Source organism: Mobula hypostoma, chromosome 26 (assembly GCF_963921235.1).
Source record: "Mobula hypostoma chromosome 26, sMobHyp1.1, whole genome shotgun sequence".
NCBI classification, from domain to species: domain Eukaryota; kingdom Metazoa; phylum Chordata; class Chondrichthyes; order Myliobatiformes; family Myliobatidae; genus Mobula; species Mobula hypostoma.
This window is the reverse complement of record NC_086122.1, coordinates 6,017,178-6,038,496: the sequence shown is the minus strand read 5'-3', so window position 1 is coordinate 6,038,496 and position 21,319 is coordinate 6,017,178. Positions and strand designations below refer to the sequence as shown.

Here is a 21,319-nt window from a genome sequence, read left to right as displayed (position 1 = left end):
CAAATATTTGTTGTTTCTCTTTATTAATTCAAAACATTGCCAGTAAACTATGGTATAACACTGTGAACATTGAATCTCTTCAACTTCTTAAAGTTATCACACGCAGCTCCAAACACTAGTAGATTTGGTTACCTTAGCCTACAGAAATATAATGCAACATAAAACACAACACAGAAACAGGAACAGAAGTCGGCCATCTGGCCTAATGAGCCTGCTCTGCAATTCAATAAGATCATGGCTGATCTGGCCATGGATTCAGCTCCATCTCCAGCCTTTCCCCCAAATCATCAACTCCCCTGCTATGCAAAAATCAATGTGTGCTTTAAATGTATTTAATGAAGTAACCTCTTCAGCTTCTCTGACTAGAGAAGTCCACAGATTCAGTACTCTGAGAAAAGCAGATTCTTCTCATCTCCATGCTAAATATATTCCACTGAATCTTAAAGCTATGTCCTCTAGATCCGGTCTCACTCACTAGGGAAAACAACTTTCCTGGCTCCCTCATCTATCCCTGTCCAAATTTTATATCTTTCAGTAAGATACCTTCTCATTCTTCTGAATTCCAGAAAAATATAGTCATGGGCAATCAATCTCTTCTCATAGGTTAACCCCTTCATCTCTGGTGAACCGCCTGTGCACGCCTCCAAAGCCAGTATATCTTTCCTCAAGTACAGAGGCCACAACTGCATGTAGTATTCACCAGTACCCTGTACTGTTACAGCATAACCAAATACAATACGTGTAGCACTGTTCATTTTGCCATTAAGAATGCCTTTTTAGACTATGCATAATTACAATAAACAAAGGCCTACTCTTTTAACTATCAAATATTACCTCAGTAATAGTAGTCCTAAGTAAGCAATCAAGATTTAATTACAAACTCATTTTTGTACAAGGGTTGAATCAGTACATTTCAAATGATACTGATATTCATTCATGCAAGTTCATAAAAGTCAAACAACATTTAAAGCCACAAATCAGTCAATTAATCAACAATCATTTACTCCCTTTCTGAACTACCATGACAAGAACATGAGTGAGAAGATTGTGAATTTTAAATAAATCGGTACTTAGGGATTGTCCAGTGACTTGATATTCAGAGACTTTTAGTGACAAGGTAACATAAACATCTCACTGAAAGCCGTACTTATCACATCAAGCTTTCAGTTAAAGATGTTTACATGACCTCTGCACTAGACGGCAAATGTATGTACCAAGGAGAAAATGGACAGCACAATTTTAAAATTAAACAGATGACACTATTAGAATCAAACATTTACCATCCAGCCATTTGGATACGGAGACTTTTCTTTCAAATGCCCTCCTTTGACTATACTTATTGGAGAATAGAGACATAATCTGAAACACAGAGAGCCAGTCGGTACCTAGAGTGAAAGCCATCGACTGCCTGCCAGGAACACTGAAGGAGTAATGCTTGGTCAAGAATTTACAATCAGTTGAGTGCAGGGTTGCTTTGTTTGAAACACATTGCATACAAGCATAGTAAAAATTATATAACAAAAGAAAACACAATGTGGATTTTGTTTTGGAACAAATCCTCATACTTATTTGGATCTTAAGAAAACTGCAAGGACAACTGAAACTGCTAAATTCCAATCACTTGTTAAATAAGCTTTATCTGTGGGTAAAATACATGTGGTCCAGATTATTACCCAAAATTCAGTACCTTTAAGAAAATCTAAAATAAAATTATAATATTTCAGTGATTTCTAAATTCCCTGTGAAAATAGAATTCAGAATAAATAACATCTTGATCTTTTAAATAAGCCTAAGAGCAATCCATTTCTGCAAAACAAAAATACTTGAAATAGAACAAAATTAAATAATTCCATTTTCCCTTTTTTTTAAAAAAAAAGACACAAACTGTCACATTTATCAAAAAGTAGAAGACATTTTAAAAGACCTGTTCACTTGTTTTGTCACCAAAAGACACTCGGGTATTACTGAAGAAAAAAACATATGTTCAATAGACAGTGATTGAAAATGACTCCTCTCTAGGAGAGCATGACACTCAGGAATTCCCACCACCAACACACAATGTACAAGGTCAAGGTTGCCATCAAATACCATCATTCTTAAGTGGTGCATAGCCACAACCACGAACTTATACATATTCAGACACCACCATTCCTAGTGATCAACTGATAGACAACCTACACTAATAGATTTGAGAGCTCAGAGTGCAGTAAAGTCTGAGAAGTGCGAATTTGATTTATAGCAACATAAACATTGCTGTTTTTCCTCCTTACCTGCCGTTTTGGGGGCTTGAGCTCATCTCTAGGAACAATGTCAATTAGAAAATCAAACTGATCGAACTTTGTGATGGCCATAGCAATATCATTCCTCTGTAAAAAGAGAAACATGAAAAATACTTCAGAAGCAGGCAAAGCCACAATACAGATAGCAATGCAATACCAATATGCTGAAAGGGAAGGAGAAATTTCCCAAAAAGCATCAATTTATTGGGAGTGAAGGAGTGATGAGAAGTGAGGAGGTTTAGGATATGTAGGGTCAGGTTTCTACAGGTTTGCCATACACAGTATCTTCACTCCACCTTTCACCTCACTTTCAGAATCAAAGCAAACTTTCAGCACCTGAAATAATGCCTAGTCTGGGATTCACTAATGGAGTGCAGTCCATTACATTCTAAGGAATGTACAAAAAAAATTCTAAAAAGTTTTACCCTATAAATTTTAATGATTATACGCTACAGAAACCAGGCTGGCATTATTCTGTACAGCATATAATCAATTAGTAATAAAATGTTTTCATGTGATAAATTCAAAAATCAAAAATAAAACCACGTAATAAATTCAACATGTCATCTAGGTCAAAAATTGCTTTAAGTATTCAATTATACCATATTATAAACAATGGCCCCTTCAAAATATTATTTATCCAAAGAATGGGCAACTCCCAAAAACTTGAAATCCTTGGCCAATGGAATTAAAATTCAAAAATAATAGAATCCTCTTTCAACTGCACCCCTCAGCAATCAAGGCAGAGGGTAAATCAGAAACCGGAGAGTCTGGTTTGAGCTGTACAATAGCCTGACTTCTCAAACTCATTCACTGCAGCTGCAAGTCACTGCAACATCTCTGGAAGAATAGTGCAGCAAGAACAGCTCCTAACCTTACTATCTTGTGAATCACTACAGTCAAATGGACCACGATGCCACCCTGCTACTTTACAAGCAAACTCACTCCTGTTAGACAATCACAGAGCAGCAGCACCTCAGTTCCTTAAAACAATGGAAGACTCCTTGCAATTTTTTTCATTACTTTGTTTTCTAGGGTAACAGCACCCAAGCAAGCCTTGTCCAGCTTTCTAACGTTACCATTAGGGCAGCATTAGGTCATATGGACCATCAAGTCTGCCCCACTGTTCGATCACAGCAGATTTATTAACCCTCTCAACCCCATTCTCCTGCTTTCTCCCTGTACCCTTTGATGTCCTTACTAATCAGGAACCTATCAACTTCCGCTTTAAATATACACAACAACAGCTTTTTATAGCAATAAATTCCACAAATTCATCACTTTCTTGGCTAAAGAAATTCCTCATCTCTGTCCTAAAGGGATGTCCTTCTATTGTGAGGTTGTGCCCTCCGATCCTAGACTTTCCCACTATTGGGAATATCCTATCCTTATCCACTCCATCTAGACCTTTCAATATTCAGTAGGCTTCAATGGTAATTCTAAACTCCAGCGAGTATGGGCCCAGAGCCAAACAGCCATCATGAATTAAGCTTCATTCCCCAGGATCACTCTTGTAAACCTCCTCTGGACCCTCTCTAATGGCAGCTCATCCTTGCTGTACATTCATTACAATGAGGAGCAATTGATAGCAAACTGGATACAAGCTCCAGTTCTCCTTCAGCAAAAGTGCTTTCTACAAAATTGACCAAAGTTGAGCTTTATAGCAAGTTCAAGTGCAAGGGAGCTTTAAACTCGCACCTTAAACAGTATTTACTTCAACCAGATGCACAGTATATAAAATTAATTCCCAATAAAACTATGTACACCAAATGGATTAAACTTGTATCTTGATAAAAAGCTGTTATCAGCTTTCCAAGCAACATGCTGACACCTACAGCACTCAACAGCTTGAGCTGTAATGGCTTGAAACAAGCATTAAGGTTAATGCCTATTCAGAAATTCTAATGTAAATTCACATCTTTACTGTTATGCTATAGATATTTAGCAGTTCTGTAACAGCCATCTGTTTTCAGCTGTTTGGGTTATTGTTGAAGAGACGGGATGATGAGGAACGTGTGCCATCCATTAGGATGGTGGAACTGGGATGACATTTTTTGGGGGAGGGATACTAAAGTTGATCTTGGAGCTTTTGTTTAATGGGAGATGCTGGGGAGAACTGGTCGTAGAATACGACCCGGTGGGTGACGCGTTTGTTCAAGATAGATTGCGAGGAACTTTCGGAACGCAGACCGAGGGCCCAATGCGCGAGTGACAGAGAAGCTCCAACTTGTGCACATTTGACTGTTTTAATTATAATGGGCCCTTTTTTCTTTTCTTTACTAAACCTTTAGTTAAGCAAGTTTCATAAATATAATTCCTCTAGTCACATGCAGTGTGCTGACCATTATTTCTTGGCACTGAGTTGTAACGGGGTAGCAAATTACACAACATCCACACAAACCGGAGTGCATCTTCCCTAGACTTACGCAGCCAAGGAAGCCAATGGGGTGTCATTAATAAAAATATGTAAACAGCCTCTGAAATAATAAAATTCCACTTTTAAGAATTAATTCTATAAATATTTCCTGTCTTTCACTCTGATCGGAAATGCTAGAGATTCACACATTTGGACAGACGCATGAATAGGAATAGCTTAGAGGGGAAGTGGGCTGAATGCAGGCAGATAGGCTTAGCTAGGTGTTTTTTTTGGTAAATCAGTACTGATGAGTTAGGCTAAAGGGCCAGCTTCAATGCTATATTACTTTATGAATCCAGTTGAATCGACATCTGAATCCTGTCTTTAAGAAAGTGCTGATCTATAAAGCCTGCTGCGTTCACCAGCAACTTTGATGTGTGTTGCTGATCAGTTGAAGCACGTTTGCTTGGTCAATCTTATCCAATGCGGATTATCACAAGAACAGAAAATGTTGGAAATACTCAGCAGATCAGGTTACATCCGTGCGACGAGAAAGAGCTAATATTTTTTATTCTTCGCCTCCTTCAACTGAACTTACTTACTAGAATATCACAATATGACTTAACCACAGTCAAGTTCGCTATTCAATAAACCTAATTTTCTAAAGTACCTGCAGGGTCCTGCGTTTGTTATCTTCAGTATGTATCCATGCTCGTAAGGATAATTCAGTAATGAAAATTTGAGCTGCTTTTGCAAACAGCACTGGTGCCTCTGCGCTGATCATCTGCAAGAGAAAAAGAGCATGTGGAGATTATATTGAAAAAAAATTCTCCTGTCATGTGCTCTTTATGTAACAGGCCAATCAAAACACTACACAGTTCTAATAAATAACAAAGGCTTTGGTGTACAAAGCCCTCAGATAGTCCTACTGCTTACTAAAGGTTTCACAACCAAAGATGTGGTTGTATTGGACAAGGTCCAGAGGAAAGTTACAAAGAAGCTGCTAAGAATGGAAAATTGTAGCTGTGGGGAAGGATGGGGGTTGGATAAGGCAAGTACTGTTGACTGATCCCTGATTTAGTGTTCCCATACAATTTGGAACTGATCAACTTGCAGTCTGGGTTTTGATTACAAATTTATAGATAATTCAGAAGATAATACGCTAATATGCAACATTTCAAAATCCTTTTCTGCTACTCCTTCCACCGGGAAATGACTATGTGGACAAATGTACAAACTTTACATAATTGTCGAACTGACTTGAGGTGATTGCCTTATAAACCACGAAATATTTACCTGCACTTAAACACCACAGTGGAATATACAATTGGTGTATTGTACTGGTACTGCTTGATAGCTAATGAAAACAGAAAGGTAATAGAGCAAGATTGCATTACTTTATGCTTTATTCCACTGAGTCATTTTCATTCCAACTCTCTACCTTTCTTTGAATTGTAGACTTAGTTACTAATCTACATGCAAGAATTTCAAAAACATCCTGCTAAAATTCATATAGATTTACCTCAAATACCATACTTCCATTAATCCTCGTTACAAGATTCAATTAGTCACACACAACCTTCTCTCAATAAATCAGTCTTGCTGTACTTGATTACCCTCTGCTGCACTAAATACAGATTTATGCTGCCGTTGGGAGCTTTTCCCAATGATCTGCTTGCTGATTGACTGGTTAGTAGTCACTCAACCTATTCTTTCTTCTCCTTTTAAGTAATGGTACCACATCAGCCATCTAGTCCACCAGTACCAAGGCTATTACAAGAATTTCAAACATTTTTTTTTTAAAACTAAGATACCTGTATTATTACATCACATCTTGTAAAAACAGATGCTAAGCATTCATTTAAAACCACACATATTTTCCATTGCTATATAGAGTCTTAGAGTCAACAGCATGAAAATCAGGTCCTCTGACCCAACTCATGCTCAACTGAGCTGGACTCGTATCCTTCTAACCTTTACTATAAGTTGATTACCTTTTTATAGTTTCCAAAGGCCCTAATTCTGTTTTTCTCTATATTACAGATTTTATTCATTACACATCTATAGATTCTCGTAGCTTTTTAATTTCATTTTTATTTCATCCTTGCTTATCCTATTTGATCAATTTTTCCAAAATATGACCGTTTCTTTTTTAAAAAGTCTTTTATCAGATACTTTAACTATCTAGACTAGAGTGTCTCATCCTTTCAACATAAACATATTTAGTATAAAACTTTGCTATTTCTTCCTGGAATGGTTCTCACTTCTCCAAAACTAATTTACCTTATTGAAGTTGATATTATATCTAAAAATAATTCATCCTCATTCTTCGAATCACCGACATCCAACTAAAGCTTTCCCACTGACACCCCAACCATAGGGCAGGGTCTGTTAGGGGTAAAAAGTAACCAGCATAGCATGGAGATAAGATTCTGAATGAATACTCTGCAACTATCTTCAAAGAGAAGGAGAGTGGAAGGTGAGAGGTTCATGTCAATGTTATTGGTAGGGAACATTATTTATCTTCGACAGTATTTTGCAAAGTTTGAAGTTCAGGATCTTTGAAAGTGGATAAATTACCTTGTCAAATGAAATACACATCTCAGACTGCTCAAAGAACCAATGGTAGAAATTGCAAAGGTTTGAACTTTTATTGTTCTATTTCTCCTTGCTGCATGAATTATGCCAAAATGACTGGAGGACAACTGATACTGCATTACTATTTGAAAAGGAAAGTTGGAATACAAGCAATTTTAGAATTTGTTTAATCTTGAAAGTGAGAACACAGGTAGATGGGTCATTTGGGCACACAGTGCTATGATTTATGAAGACCAGAGTACAGAAGTAGAGATGTTATGTTGAAATTGTACAAGACACTGAAGTCAAATTTAAAGTATTGTATGCAGTTATGGTCAACTACCTACAGGAAGGACTCAATAAGCTTAAAGAGTGCAGAGAAAATTTACAAGCACATTACCAGAACTTGAGGACCCAAGTTACTGCAGCATTAAGGCCAACAGGCTACAGGACAGTTCCTTTCACTAGGTCATCAGGTTTATCGATACACATTGATCTGATTGCACATCTGACTGTACATACATGTACACAAAACAATTATGTATACAATCTTTGTGTGTGCACAATATCCTTCCACATTTCCCTTCCTTATTACTTGTACATAGCGACACAGACGCAACATTAAGACTTTTACTCCCTCATGTTGTGAGATGGATGTAAGAAATAAAATTCCAATTGTAATACAGGGACAGGCTAAATAGGTTAGGACGTTATTTCCTGGAAAGTACAAAAATGAAGGGAAATCTTTTAGAGGTAAACACTGGGTGAATGCATGCAGGCTTTTTTCCGCCCTCAGGGTGGGTGAGACTAAAACTAGAGGTTGTTGGTTCAGAGTGAAAGGTGAAATGTTTAAGGGAAATCTGAAGGGGAACTACTCTACTCAAGAGGGTGGTGTAAGTATTTAATGAGCTGGCGGCAGAAGTGGTAGCTGAAGTGGTAGAGGTCAATTTTAACATTTAAGACAAGTTTGGATAGGTAGGTGGATGGTCCAGCTGCAGGTAGATAGGACTAGCAAGAAAAATCAGGCTGGCATAGATTAGATGGGACAAGAGGTCTGTTTCTGTGCTACAGTGCTCTATGACAGTGATTGCAGAATACAAACCTTCACCGAGATAGCCACACTTGAGAAAACAAGGAGTTAATGAGGGCAGTACATTTGGGGCAGTACATTTGATGCAGTCCACATGGATTTTTAATTTTTTGACAAGATCCATCATTACAATTGGTTAAAAAAAGGATGAAAGAAATAATGGCAAATTAGTCCAAAAACTGTCCCAGTGTCAGAAAGCAAGGAGAAAAGTAGGCTTTTCTTTATTAGAAGGCTGTTAGTGTGGTTCCTCAGTATGTCAAAAAGTTCAGTCTACCCATCAGCAGTCATGCCTACCATCCTATGATTTTTTTTTGAGATGGACTTACAGAGCAGTTACCACAAAGCATTAGGGAGCTACTACGAAAAATACCTCTTTAAAATCCTCTGAGTCTCTGGCAGGAGAAGCAAAGCATCAGCATCTTTTCCCAGGCCTCCATCTCTAACATCAAAACCCAGTTTTTGATTGTCAATCCATCTAATTTATTCACCCAACAATTCAGTCCTGAAACATACTCTACTCCTAACTTACCCAGTTAGCATCTTCCACCTTACCCAAACAAAGTCTGTCAGTCCTACATTCATGTCTTCAGCCACTTTAGACCTCTCTGGTTTGCACGGCTCACACAGAAAACATAAAAGCACAATACAGATTCTTCAGCCCACCTTAGAACATGTCCCTACCTTAGAACTGCCTAGGGTTTATCCATAGCGCTCTATTTTTCTAAGCTCCATGTAGCCATCCAGGAATCTCTTGAAAGGCCCTATCGTTTCTGCTTCCACCACCACCGGTAGCCCATTCCACGTACTCACCACCCTCTGCGTAAAAACTTGCCCCTGACATCTCCTCAGTGCCTACTTCCAAGCACCTTAAAACTATGCCCTCTCATGCTAGCCATTTCAGCCCTGGGGAAAAGCCTCTGACTATCCACACGATCGATGCCTCTCATCATTTTATACACCTGTCAGGTCACCTCTCATCCTCAGTCGCTCCAAGGAGAAAAGGCCAAGTTCACTCAACCTATTCTCATAAGGCATGCTCCCCAATCCAGGCAACATCCTTGTAAGTCTCCTCTGCACCCTTTCTACGGTTTCCACATCCTTCCCATAATGAGGCAACCGGAATTGGGCACAGTACTCCAAGTGGGGTCTGACCAGGGTCCTATATAGCTGCAACATTACCTTGCGGCTCTTAAACTCTATCCCATGATTGATGAAGGCCAATGCATCTTATGCCTTCTTAAACACAGAGTCAACCTGAGTAGCAGCTTTGAGTGTCCTATGGCCTCGGACCCCAAGATCCTTCTGATCCTCCACACTGCCAAGGCTCTTACCATTAAAACTATATTCTGCCATCATATTTGACCTACCAAAACGAACCACCTCACTCTTAGCTGGGTTGAACTCCATCTGCCACTTCTCAGCCCAGTTTTGCATCCTATCAATGTCCCGTTGTAACCTCTGACAGCCCTCCACACTATCCACAACACCCCCAACCTTTGTGTCATCAGCTGCTTCCTCATCCAGGTCATTTATAAAAATCACAAAGTGTAGGGGTCCCAGAACAGATCCCTCAGGCATACCACTGGTCACCAACCTCCATGCAGAATATGACCTGTCTACAACCAGTTTGCCTTCTGTGAGTAAGCCAGTTCTGGATCCATAAAGCAATTTCCCCTTAGATCTCAATAAGCCTTGCTTTGGGTACCTTATCAAACGCCTTGCTAAAATCCATATGCACTACATCTACGGCTCTACCTTCATCAATGTGTTTAGTCGCATCCTCAAAAAAGTCAATCAGGCCCGTAAGACAACCTGCCTTTGACAAAATCATGCTGACTATTCCTAACTATATTATGCCTCTCCAAATGTTCATAAATCCTGCCTCTCAGAATCTTCTCCATCAACTTACCAATCACTGGAGTAAGACTCACTGGCCTATGATTTCCTGGGCTATCCCTACTCCCTTTCTTGAATAAGGGAACAATATCCACAACCCTCCAATCCTCCGGAACTTCTCCCATCCCATCATTGCCAGAGGCTCAGCAATCTCCTCCCTCACTTCCCACAGTATCCTGGGGTACATCCCATCCAGTCCCGGTGACTTATCCAACTTGATGCTTTCCAAAAGTTCCACCACACCCTCTTCCTTAATATCTACATTCTCAAGCTTTTCAGTCCACTGCAAGTCATCCCTACAATCGCCAAGATCCTTTTCCGTAGTGAATACTGAAGCAAAGTACCTCCATTATTTCTTCCGGTTCCATACACACTTTTCCACTGTCACACTTGATTGGTCCTATTCTCTCACGCCTTATCCTCTTGCACTTCACATACTTGTAGAATGGGGTTTTCCTTAATCCTGTCTGCCAATGCCTTCTCATGGCTCCTTCTGTCTGGCTCTCCTAATCTCATTCTTAAGCTCCTTCCTGCTAGCCTTATAATCTTCTAGATTCCTAACATTACCTAGTTTTTTTTGAACCGTTCGTAAGCTCTTCTTTCCTTCTTGACTAGATTTACAACAGCCTTTGTACACTACGAATCTTGTACCCTACCATCCTTTCCATGTCATTGAATGTACCTACTCAAAACCCCATGCAAATATCCCTGAAAATTTGCCACGTTTTCTGTACGTTTCCCTGAGAACATCTGTTGCCAATCTATGCTTCCAAGTTCCTGCCTGAGAGCCTCACATTTCCCCTTACTCCAATTAAACGTTTCCCTAACTTGTCTGTTCCTGTCCCTCTCCAATGCTATTGTAAAGGAGATAGAATTGTGATCACTATCTCCAAAATGCTCTCCCACTGAGAGACCTGACAACTGACCAGGTTAATTTCCCAATACCAGATCAAGTACAGCCTCTCCTCTTGTAGGCTGATGTACATATTGTGTCAAGAAACCTTCCTGAACACACCTAACAAACTCTACCCCATCTAAACCCTTCACTCTAGGGAGATGCCAATCAATATTTGGGAAAATAAATTTTCCCATCATGGCAACCCTGTTATTATTACTCCTTTCCAGAATCTGTCTCCCTGTCTGCTCCTCGATGTCCCTGTTACTATTGGGTGGTCTATAAAAAAAACACGCAGTAGAGTTACTGACCCCTTCCTATTTCTAACTTCCACCCACAGAGACTCCGTAGACAACCCCTCCATGACTTCCTCCTTTTCTGCAGCCGTGACACCATCTCTGATCAACAGTGCCAAGCCCCGACCCTCCCTATCCTTTCTGAAACATCTAAAGCCTGGCACTTGAAGCAGCCATTCCTGCCCCTGCACCATCCAAGTCTCCGTAATGGCCACAACGTCATAGCTCCAAATGCTGATCCACACTCTAAGCTCAACCGCTTTATTCCTGATACGCCTCGCAATAAAATAGACACATCTCAAACCACCGGACTGAGCTCGTCCCTTCTCTATCACCTGCCTATCCTCCCTTTCACACTGTCTCCAAGCTTTCTCTATTTGTGAGCCAACCTCCCTTTCCTTCGTCACATTAGTTCGGTTCCCACCCCCCCAGCAATTCTGGTTTAAACTCTCCCCAATAGCCTTAGCAAACCTTCCCGCCAGGATACTGGTCCCCCTCGGATTCAAGTGCAACCCGTCTTTTTTGTACAGGTCACACCTGTCCCAGAAGTCGTCCCACTGATCCAGAAATCTGAATCCTTGATGTCTGCTCCAATCATTAGTGATCTACACTTAAAACACAGGAGGCAAAATAATGCCCTACAGACAGATGGTGGAAAGGTTTTGGGACACAGGCAAGATAGTTGTTGCAGGATACCAAAGCTCTGATCAACTCTCAGCCATAGGACATATATATGGCCAGTCCAACTGAGTTCCAAAACAATATTGACCTCCAGTACATGAATGCAGGAAGACTCAATGACATAAATTCAAAGGTAGGTGGCCGTCTTGCTAGAAAAGGATATTGCCTGATACTTCAGTAGTACAAACATTAGTTGCCACTCATCAGCCCATGAAGTCTGTGCAATGGAATTGAAAACAGTGCAACAGTCAGTGAACATTCACTCTCCTGACCCATTAGGTTTGCATGCATTTGCTCTTTTACCTTCACGAACATTTTACCATCATGCAGGTCATTCTCTAAGACACAATCTAGTGGAACCACTATGATGCTACTACAATAGAGTAACAGTTGGCTAAACTTCTCAGTAGTAAGTTATTTACAGATGTGGATCAGCCCAGAGACAGGTTACCAGTTGTGTCCCACAGGAATTAATGCTGAGTTAATACATTCAATGATCTACTTAAACAACTTAGATGGAAGAGCAAGGGAAGCGTCAAGGTGGGATGATGGAATGAAAACGTGCAGTGTTGAGAAGACAATAGATCTGCAGTTAAATTTTGGAAAAATAGGAATAACTCCAACAAAATGCTTTTAATTCAGAATGCAATGTTAATCACATGGACAAAAGAAACTCCAAATATACCAAGATTTTAACAAATTGAAGCATTAGGATATTGCCCTAACCACTGCTGAAGAGTAGTTATCAGACTAACAGGACTTTTCAATGTAAAAGTACACCATGTTGTCAATATATCAAACTTTATTATTCGAAGTGTTTGTTATGGCACGTCAGATTTTGGTTTCTACACATAGTGGGTGACAGAAGCTGCAATAATAAGGTTCAAAGTTTAGTCACCAAAAGGTAAAACTCCTGCAAGCTGTTTTACAATGTTAAGCAGCTATACAAATACCCTAATAAACAATCTTAACTACATAGATAACAAGCATTTCAACTTCAGGGAAGGTTGAACTGAAGTTAGTATATATTGAGTAATAAATTGCTACCCTAATGAAGAATTTCTATTTTGGAAGGAGTAAGTATCATCCTTTGCCAATAATGTTTCATGGCCACCTTTTACTGACATATACCCAATTAAACTTGAAGTTAGAGGCTGCATTACCGTCCATTACTGTCTGGTATTTGGGGGGGGGGGGGGAGGGTCTACTGCACAGGACTAAAAGAAGCTGCAGAGGGTTATAAATTTAGTCAGCTCCATCTTGGGTACTAGCCTACACAGTACCTAAGACATTTTCAAAGAGCATGTCTCAGAAAGGCAGCCTCCATTAAAGACTTCCAGCACCCAGGGCATGCCCTTTTCTCCTGTTACCATCAGGCAGGAGGTACAGAAGCTTGGAGGCACACACTCAGCAATTCAGGAACAACTTCTTCCCCTCTGCCAGCTGATTCCTAAAAGGACCTTGAACACTACCTCACTTTTTTTATATATATCATTTCTGTTTTTGCACAATTTTTAATCTATTCAATATACATATACTGTAATTGGTTTATTTATTTATTATTATTTTTCTTCTATATTATGTATTGCATTGAACTGCTGCTGCTAAGTTAACAAATTTCATGACACATGCTGCGGGTGGTAATAAACCTGATTCTGTAGGCTTGCTCCGAGATACAAGAGTTAAACTGGACATTGCTGTGTGTATGGCGTCACAAGGTAGATTTCCATAAGAATGTTAGTGAAACAGATTAGTTCTTGTGATAATCAAGTAATTTCAGAGTCACTTTCTACACAGTGTTTTATTTAATTCCAAATAAAATTCCAGAAAAAAAAAAGTACGTTCAATTATTTAACTGAATTTAAATTGGACTTCCGGATTAGTTCAATAATCTAACTGCAACTACACCATCAGGTGTAGATAAATCAGTTTTCTACTAATTTTTCTAAATTTGCATGAACACAAAGTGGTAAATTCACCAAATTACTACCTCTATCTTTGACCTAAGTGTCTAGGTTCACAGCTTCAATGGCCAGCTGGTGTTTTACAGTCTAAATGTATCACTGAATGATGCTCACAGCATTGTGTTCTCTCAGCCACTCCACCACCGTAGAGTGTCTGAAGAACAGAAGACCACAGTATGGATTTTAAAAACTGCACTTTGGACATTCACAACACTAAAGAATCCACAAATGGTATCAGATTTCTTTCCACCTCAGATTTCTGCGTCTGCTGACTTAAATTAGATTTGATGTGCCATACTGATCAAAAATGCTTTTTGCTCCAGTTTTCTATTAATGTCCTTTTCAAAGATAAGCACCATACTCTGCAGTAAGCAATTGGGCGTCGGGTTTATGGCTGTAAAAGATTAAGAAATGTCACAAATAAAGGAGTCAAAAATTACCGTGATCCTATTATGGCACTGCAGACATATCCATGTTTTGAGTGACTTTGCTTCCCTCCCCCCCACACACTTTTTCCAGATACCTTTATGTACACCGACTGCTACAATTAAAAAAAAAACTTACCCTGCAGTTTAACTCAGAGATCTTTTGTTAATAAAACCACATTCAATAATTGGATTATTAATTGATAATCAAAATGAACTTTGGGAGAATTAAAGGAGAATAAGTAACAGTCAGCTGCTGATTTACACTCCGAGTTGCAAGAATACAAATCCTAGTTCTATGAGATTTTGATTTGGTTGCTTAGATGCTACACTGAGAAAAATAAAACAACACTGGAGCAAGTGATAAATTATATCTAAAAAGGGAACAATGATACTGAATCCCTTTATAAAAATAAACACGCACGAGCTACTGCCCATACATATACACCTTGTCCAGTTAAGGTAGTTCAATGTGGGATCTGAGTGAAAGCATTTCGACCATCGTGGGAACAGTGGAGCTATAATTCGTTAATTGCCACCTGTCATCAGAAGCCCTCCAATTTGCTGGAAAAACATTTTCCACTTATATTAGCTCTGAGTCCAAATGCATGAGTGAAACTGTGCTCCTGTGCAACCTTCACTGATTGCCTATTACTACACCATGAACACAGTACCTTTACATCTTCATCGAGTTTCATAATCTTCTTGATTCGAGCCAAGGGAAGATCCTGCATCTTGAAATCATTCTGTTGGGTCAAATATGAAAAGAGGGCCAGAAAAAGGGGTTTAAAACATAATGTAAGAGCTTCTAAAACATACAGATTGAACACGACATCCAGTAATTCTACTAGCTGCACTAATTCTAGATATAATTTTACTTGGGTGGCCTGTGCACAGCTCTCAATCTTTTAAAATTCATTGAGTAATAACTACAGTACATTCCAAACTGGATTCTTAATGATACAATCCCCACTGAAATAAGACCACAAGCCTCGTTTCTGGACTGTTTTCACATTTGGGCTGAAATTAAAAGCCCTGCCCTGGGCTTAAATCAGAATTAACTGCGGAATTATTTAGACCCAATTACAATCTGCCACCCATTAAAAACCCTCCGACAATTCTTTTTAAAATATTAGCACATAACATACTGGGCTTCATTTTATTATGAAATGAAATCACAACTGTAGAATTTTGAAGTAAATTTAACACTTAGCAAATGATTTAGAAATGTCCAGATAGAGAATAACAAAAACAGCTAAAATAAATTGGAAAAGGAACAGAGATTAATAACTCTCAAACTGAAACAAAACATTTTATTAAAAATGTAAAATAAGAACACAGAACAGCGGAGTACAAGAACGTGCCATTTGGCCCACAATGTTGTGACAAACCAATTAAATTAGTATACAAATGGCTTACTAATCTTTTCTGCCTATACTATGTCTATAGTATTCCAATTTCCTCTCATTTGTACACCTATCTAAACACATTTTAAAAGTCCCTCATATTTCTGCTACTACCAGCACCCCAGGCACCAACCACCCGGTATATAAAAAAAACTTGCCCCTCACATCTCCTTTGAAATGTCCCCCTCTACCTTAAATACATGCCATCTGGTATTAGACATTTCAACACTGGGAGAAAGATACTGTCTGTCTATTCTGTCTATGCTTCTCATAATCCTCTATCAGATCTGTACTCAGCCTCCATCGCTCTGGAGAAAACAAGCCAAGCACCCTCTCCAAAGTCTCAACAACTTTCCTACAATGGGGCATCAGAACTATATGCAATACTCCAGGTGCAGCCTACCTCGAGTTTTATAAAGCCGCAGCATAACTTACTGACCTTTGAACTCAATGCCTCGACTAATAAAGGCAAACGTGCCATATGCTTTCTTAACCACCCTTTCAACTAATGTAATCACTTTCGGGGAGTTATTAACTTTGACTTCAAGATCCCTCTGATCAACAACACTGTTAAGGGTCTTAACCTTAACAGTGTACTGTTTCCTTACATTTGACCTACCAAGGTGCAACACTCACATTTGCCTGGATTAAACTCCATTTACCATTTCCCCACCCATATTCACAAATTAACTATATTCCATTGTACTTTTGCCAGTCGTCTGCGCTATCCACAACACCAGTCTTCGTATCATCTGCAAACTTATTAACCCACCCATCTACATTTTCATTCAGGTCAATTATATACATCACAAACAGTACTGAATAGAAAGCAAATATAGCTTAAGTTTGGAACTCAGCTTTAAAATAATTATTTTTGCATGTAATTCTGTCTGTCCAAATGCTTGGATCACCCCTTTGCAGAGCAAATGAAGATAAACCATGTTTGTTTTTGAGGGAGGTGTACACTAGGGTCAAAGCAGCTCAAGGTGGGAAAAATACCAAGGCCAATTTAATTCATTCTTGAGCACGGGAGGAAATTACACACAGTAGTTGGTAATGCCCCACCAAATATGCTCTCTTCACTAAATTGCATTTATATAGGGTCCTAATGGTAATGGAGTCAACTGCCCTAAGGCACTGCACAGAGCTTGCAAATAAAATTTAGCATCAAGTTACAGAACGAGAAATTAGGGCAACTTCTAGGTTCCCAATTTGCATGCATACACAATGAAATGAACGCCATGACCTTGAAAAGCAAGCCTGCAACACGCTCAAATCTCAGTTTAAACTAGTATCAAGGAAGTTAGCAGCTTCAAAGTTGTATCAGTCTTTTTGATCATTATGGGGCAATTCACCTCCAAACTTCCAACTGGAATGGAGCCAATTTACAGAAGAATTCTTCAACCTACTGCAAGTCACCTCTAGACAGAACTACAGCCACTCCAAATTTAAGCTAGATTGCTGTACACAGGATGCCACTTGCATTTGGGCTTGCTCAGAGGCTGAACTGCAAATCATGATCAACTCATCCATTGAAGCATACAGAGGATGAACCTGCTATAAATAACAAACCACCAAATAATGAAGATCTAGGAGAACATCCCGCAATACATTACTACTTTCCTATATCTCAGACAGAAATTCATCACTTTCAGTTCACTTACACAGCCTTTGACAATAGACAGTAGGTGCAGGAGTAGGCCATTCGGCCCTTTGAGCCAGCACCACCATTCACTGTGATCATGGCTGATCATCCACAATCAGTATCCAGATCCTGCCTTATCCCCATAACCTTTGATTCCGCTATCTTTAAGAGCTGAATCCATCTCCTTGCATCCAGCGACTTGGCCTCCACAGCCTTCTGGGGCAGAGCATTCCATATATCCACCACTCTCTGGGTGAAAAAGTTTTTCCTCAACTCCGTTCTAAATGGCCTACCCCTTATTCTTAAACTGTGGCCTCTGGTTCTGGACTCACCCATCAGCGGGAACATGCTTCCTGCCTCCAGCGTGTCCAATCCCTTAATAATGTTATATGTTTCAATAAGATCCCCTCTCAGCCTTCTAAATTCCAGAGTATACAAGCCCAGTTGCTCCAATCTTTCGACATATGACAGTCCCGCCATCCCCGGAATTAACCTTGTGAACCTACGCTGCACTCCCTCAATAGCAAGAATGTCCTTCCTCAAATTTGGAGACCAAAACTGCACACAGTACTCCAGGTGTGGTCTCACCAGGGCCCTGTACAGCTGCAGAAGGACCTCTTTGCTCTTATACTCAATTCCCCTTGTTATGAAGGCCAGCATGCCATTAGCTTTCTTCACTGCCTGCTGTACTTGCATGCTTGCTTTCAGTGACTGATATACAAGATCACCTAGATCTCGTTGTGCTTCCCCTTTTCCTAACTTGACTCCATTTAGATAATAATCTGCCTTCCTGTTCTTACCACCAAAGTGGATAACCTCACATTTATCCACATTAAACTGCATCTGCCCACTCACCCAGCCTGTCCAAGTCACCCTGCATTCTCATAACATCCTCCTCACATTTCACACTGCCACCCAGCTTTGTGTCATCAGCAAATTTGTTAATGTTACTTTTAATTTCCTCATCTAAATCATTAATATATATTGTAAACAGCTGCAGTCCCAGCACTGAACCCTGCGGTACCCCACTGGCCACCACCAATCAGAGGAAATCAACAAGCCAGCACAAATATCACGGGGTACAGGACCACAGGCTACCCCCTTTAGGTATACGAGACATGCAGAAGCTACAGCAGGAGCACCAAAACTCTGGAGGTATATCATTAATTAACCCTTGCAAAAATCATCTAAATCAGCATAAGTGAACCAATGTCAGTATCCATTCCAAATCCACATCCAGTATAAAAGTCTTAATATATTCAGTCTACTCCAATGGGAAGATTTACCCAAAGTCCTCAAACAGATACTGCAAATTCTCATGGCAAGAAATTACAAGGTAGATATAGAAAACAATACCATTGTTCTCCAAAGCTACTCAAAGCAATTGTAACATCCCCACTGGCTTCTGGGAATCTTTAGCCCATGGTCAAAGCCCAAGTTAAAAAGGAACATTTAGGATGGGTTGAAGAGTGCATTCATCAGAAACACACAGAGCAAAAACAAAAGCGCATCATGTAGCAAAACATCCAGACAGTCAATTAGCCACCTCCTGTCCATCTGTGACACAGCTCAAAGATCCCACATTGACTTAACAATTTCCTCAATACTCTCAGAACTGAATGGTTTGATAAGCATGCACAAGGTATATTTCACTAAATACAAGATCAAATCTCAAACTTTCAAACGGAGGCCAGTAGTCAGCAGAATATTCAACAGCTTCAAAAAAATGACAGTTTTGACAAGTGTGATTTTTCTTGCTATCAAAATAATTACTAAATTAAAAAATTTAATCTGTTTGATATCAAAACATTTCCCAACAGATATCATGGAAATGACTGTGCGAAAATTAAGACACATTGAGACACTGGTGATAGCACAAAACAGACCACTAATTAACTGTACATTGAAAGCAGATTGTGATTTGAAATAAGACTCTCTCTCACTGGGGCCAAGTCATTAGTGGATTTGTCACAAGATTTGGTGCTCTTCTGCTGGTGATATTAAATCTAACAAATGCAGCAAGAATCGCCAGAGTTACAAATTACATCTGGCTTTAATTGATTGGCAAATGTCCTCCAGTGTTGATAACCAAATAACTATGAATGCGATGATCAGAATATTTAGGACTGGATGGGTAGGATAGGTGACAGGTGGCTGCCTAAAAGGTTTTACGCTAAATGGCCTCAGCCACAATAAATTGCTGAACTATTCACAGGAAATCTAGGGCCTCAGAGGTTATATGTAGAAAAAGAGAAACTGATTTCCCTCTTAACTCCAGGTGTTCATCAGGAAGGACAAAAATAATGATCCCTAATCTATGCACCTCAAACTTTGCTAACAAGCCCAAGTATTGTTTGAGTTTCATCAGAGAGAGACTGAGCTTGAGGAAAATTGATAGTGCTGGTTCCCATTTTTTTCTCCCCAACTCTAAATCCACAGATCCTTCTATTCATTTACACTGGGGCAGTTTACAGAGATCAATTCATGTTCCAGCTTGCACATTTTAAGGATGTGGCAGGAAAATGGAGCACCTGGAAGTTCACGCACCTACAAGGACTCGTACAAATTTCCCAAAGGGGCAATATTAGAGGTCAGGATCAAACGGCGACTGGGTGAGTGCCCCCCTCCCAATCGGTCAGGGGTCAAACAAGGATGTTGTGTCCTAGCTAAGACCGATTCAGTTTTGTACCAGCAGCATCGCAGGAGTTGCCAGTCAGCATTGAACTCAACGTAGGACTGCCGCAGGGACTTCAGCTCAGAATTTTTCCCGGGTTTACTCCCTAATCTTTCCATATGAGTGAGTATAGCCGCAAGATAGCAGAGGTTTGAGATCAGATTTTTCCTTCTAGATGATCCACCAACAACAGCTGATGAGGCCCATCTGCCCAAAGCGACTGGTTTTAAGGTGCCAGTAACCCGACTTTGCCCCATAAGGGAAAGGCTCCACTATCACCCTTATACAAGGTGCTGAGACTGTGTAAAGGAAGAAATAGATTGAACATTCTGAACAGTATCAAGCACGAGTCTGATGCTTTTAATCTTATCCCAGACACAGACTCAGTTCTCCAATCCTGCTGAAGGGGTGTACTTCGTTCCAGGGATGCTGCCTGGACTGCTGAGTTCCTGAGTACGACACACTCACAAAGACTGGTGCAGCTTGTATTCCTGTCCACATTACCAATGACCTAGGCAGAGCCCAGTTTTGGTGGTTTAACTAAAAGCTCAACCTGATGCTTTAATTTAAGAAATTTTATTTGTACATATTTACAATACATCCTTTTCCTTAAGTAGTACAATCCAGATTTCAGCCAGTTGGAATTTCATGAACTTGTAGTGAACATTCAAACAAGTAATGAGACATACCGGTGTTAAGTTGCGAATCTCTTCCATGACACGTGGCCAAAACGTCTGCAGCAAATGTTGGGCTTCACTGTTGCCACCGCCTTGAGAGGCTGTACTAAATGAACCATCTGCAGTGGCAGACATTCCTACGAAAGAAAAAGAATTCTACTTATATAGCGCCAAGCATGTCTTCAGGACATTCTTCAGCAACTTACCGCCATAAAATTACTTCATGGATATAGAAATCTTGGAAACCAATTTGTACAATGCAAGCTCCACAAACAGCAATTTCAAAAAGAGTGGATATTTTATTTTCCAGAGGTTTTAATTGTGGTATAAATAATTAACAAGCCCAAAAATTAATTACTTTTCTTCTAAATATTACTACAGCATCTTTCATATTTGCCCACGAGAATAAATATTCCCAAATTTTAGTGACTTAACTAAAATATTGTGATTACAACTGT

At 39.7% G+C, this 21,319-nt stretch overlaps 1 protein-coding gene across 3 annotated transcripts in view; it reads right to left on the bottom strand.

Annotated features, from left to right (window-relative positions):
- Window positions 1-21,319, bottom strand: part of nfyc (nuclear transcription factor Y, gamma) — a 101,583-nt gene that overhangs the window by 47,795 nt on the left and 32,469 nt on the right. For all 3 annotated transcript variants that reach the window (XM_063033934.1, XM_063033936.1, XM_063033935.1), the window contains exons 2-5: window positions 20,874-20,998; window positions 15,134-15,205; window positions 5,306-5,419; window positions 2,271-2,366 (exon numbers count right to left, since the gene is read on the bottom strand). In XM_063033934.1, coding sequence (XP_062890004.1) covers window positions 2,271-2,366; window positions 5,306-5,419; window positions 15,134-15,205; window positions 20,874-20,996 — 405 coding nt within the window. In that variant the 5' untranslated portion in view covers window positions 20,997-20,998. The remainder of the gene's footprint in view (window positions 1-2,270; window positions 2,367-5,305; window positions 5,420-15,133; window positions 15,206-20,873; window positions 20,999-21,319) is intronic.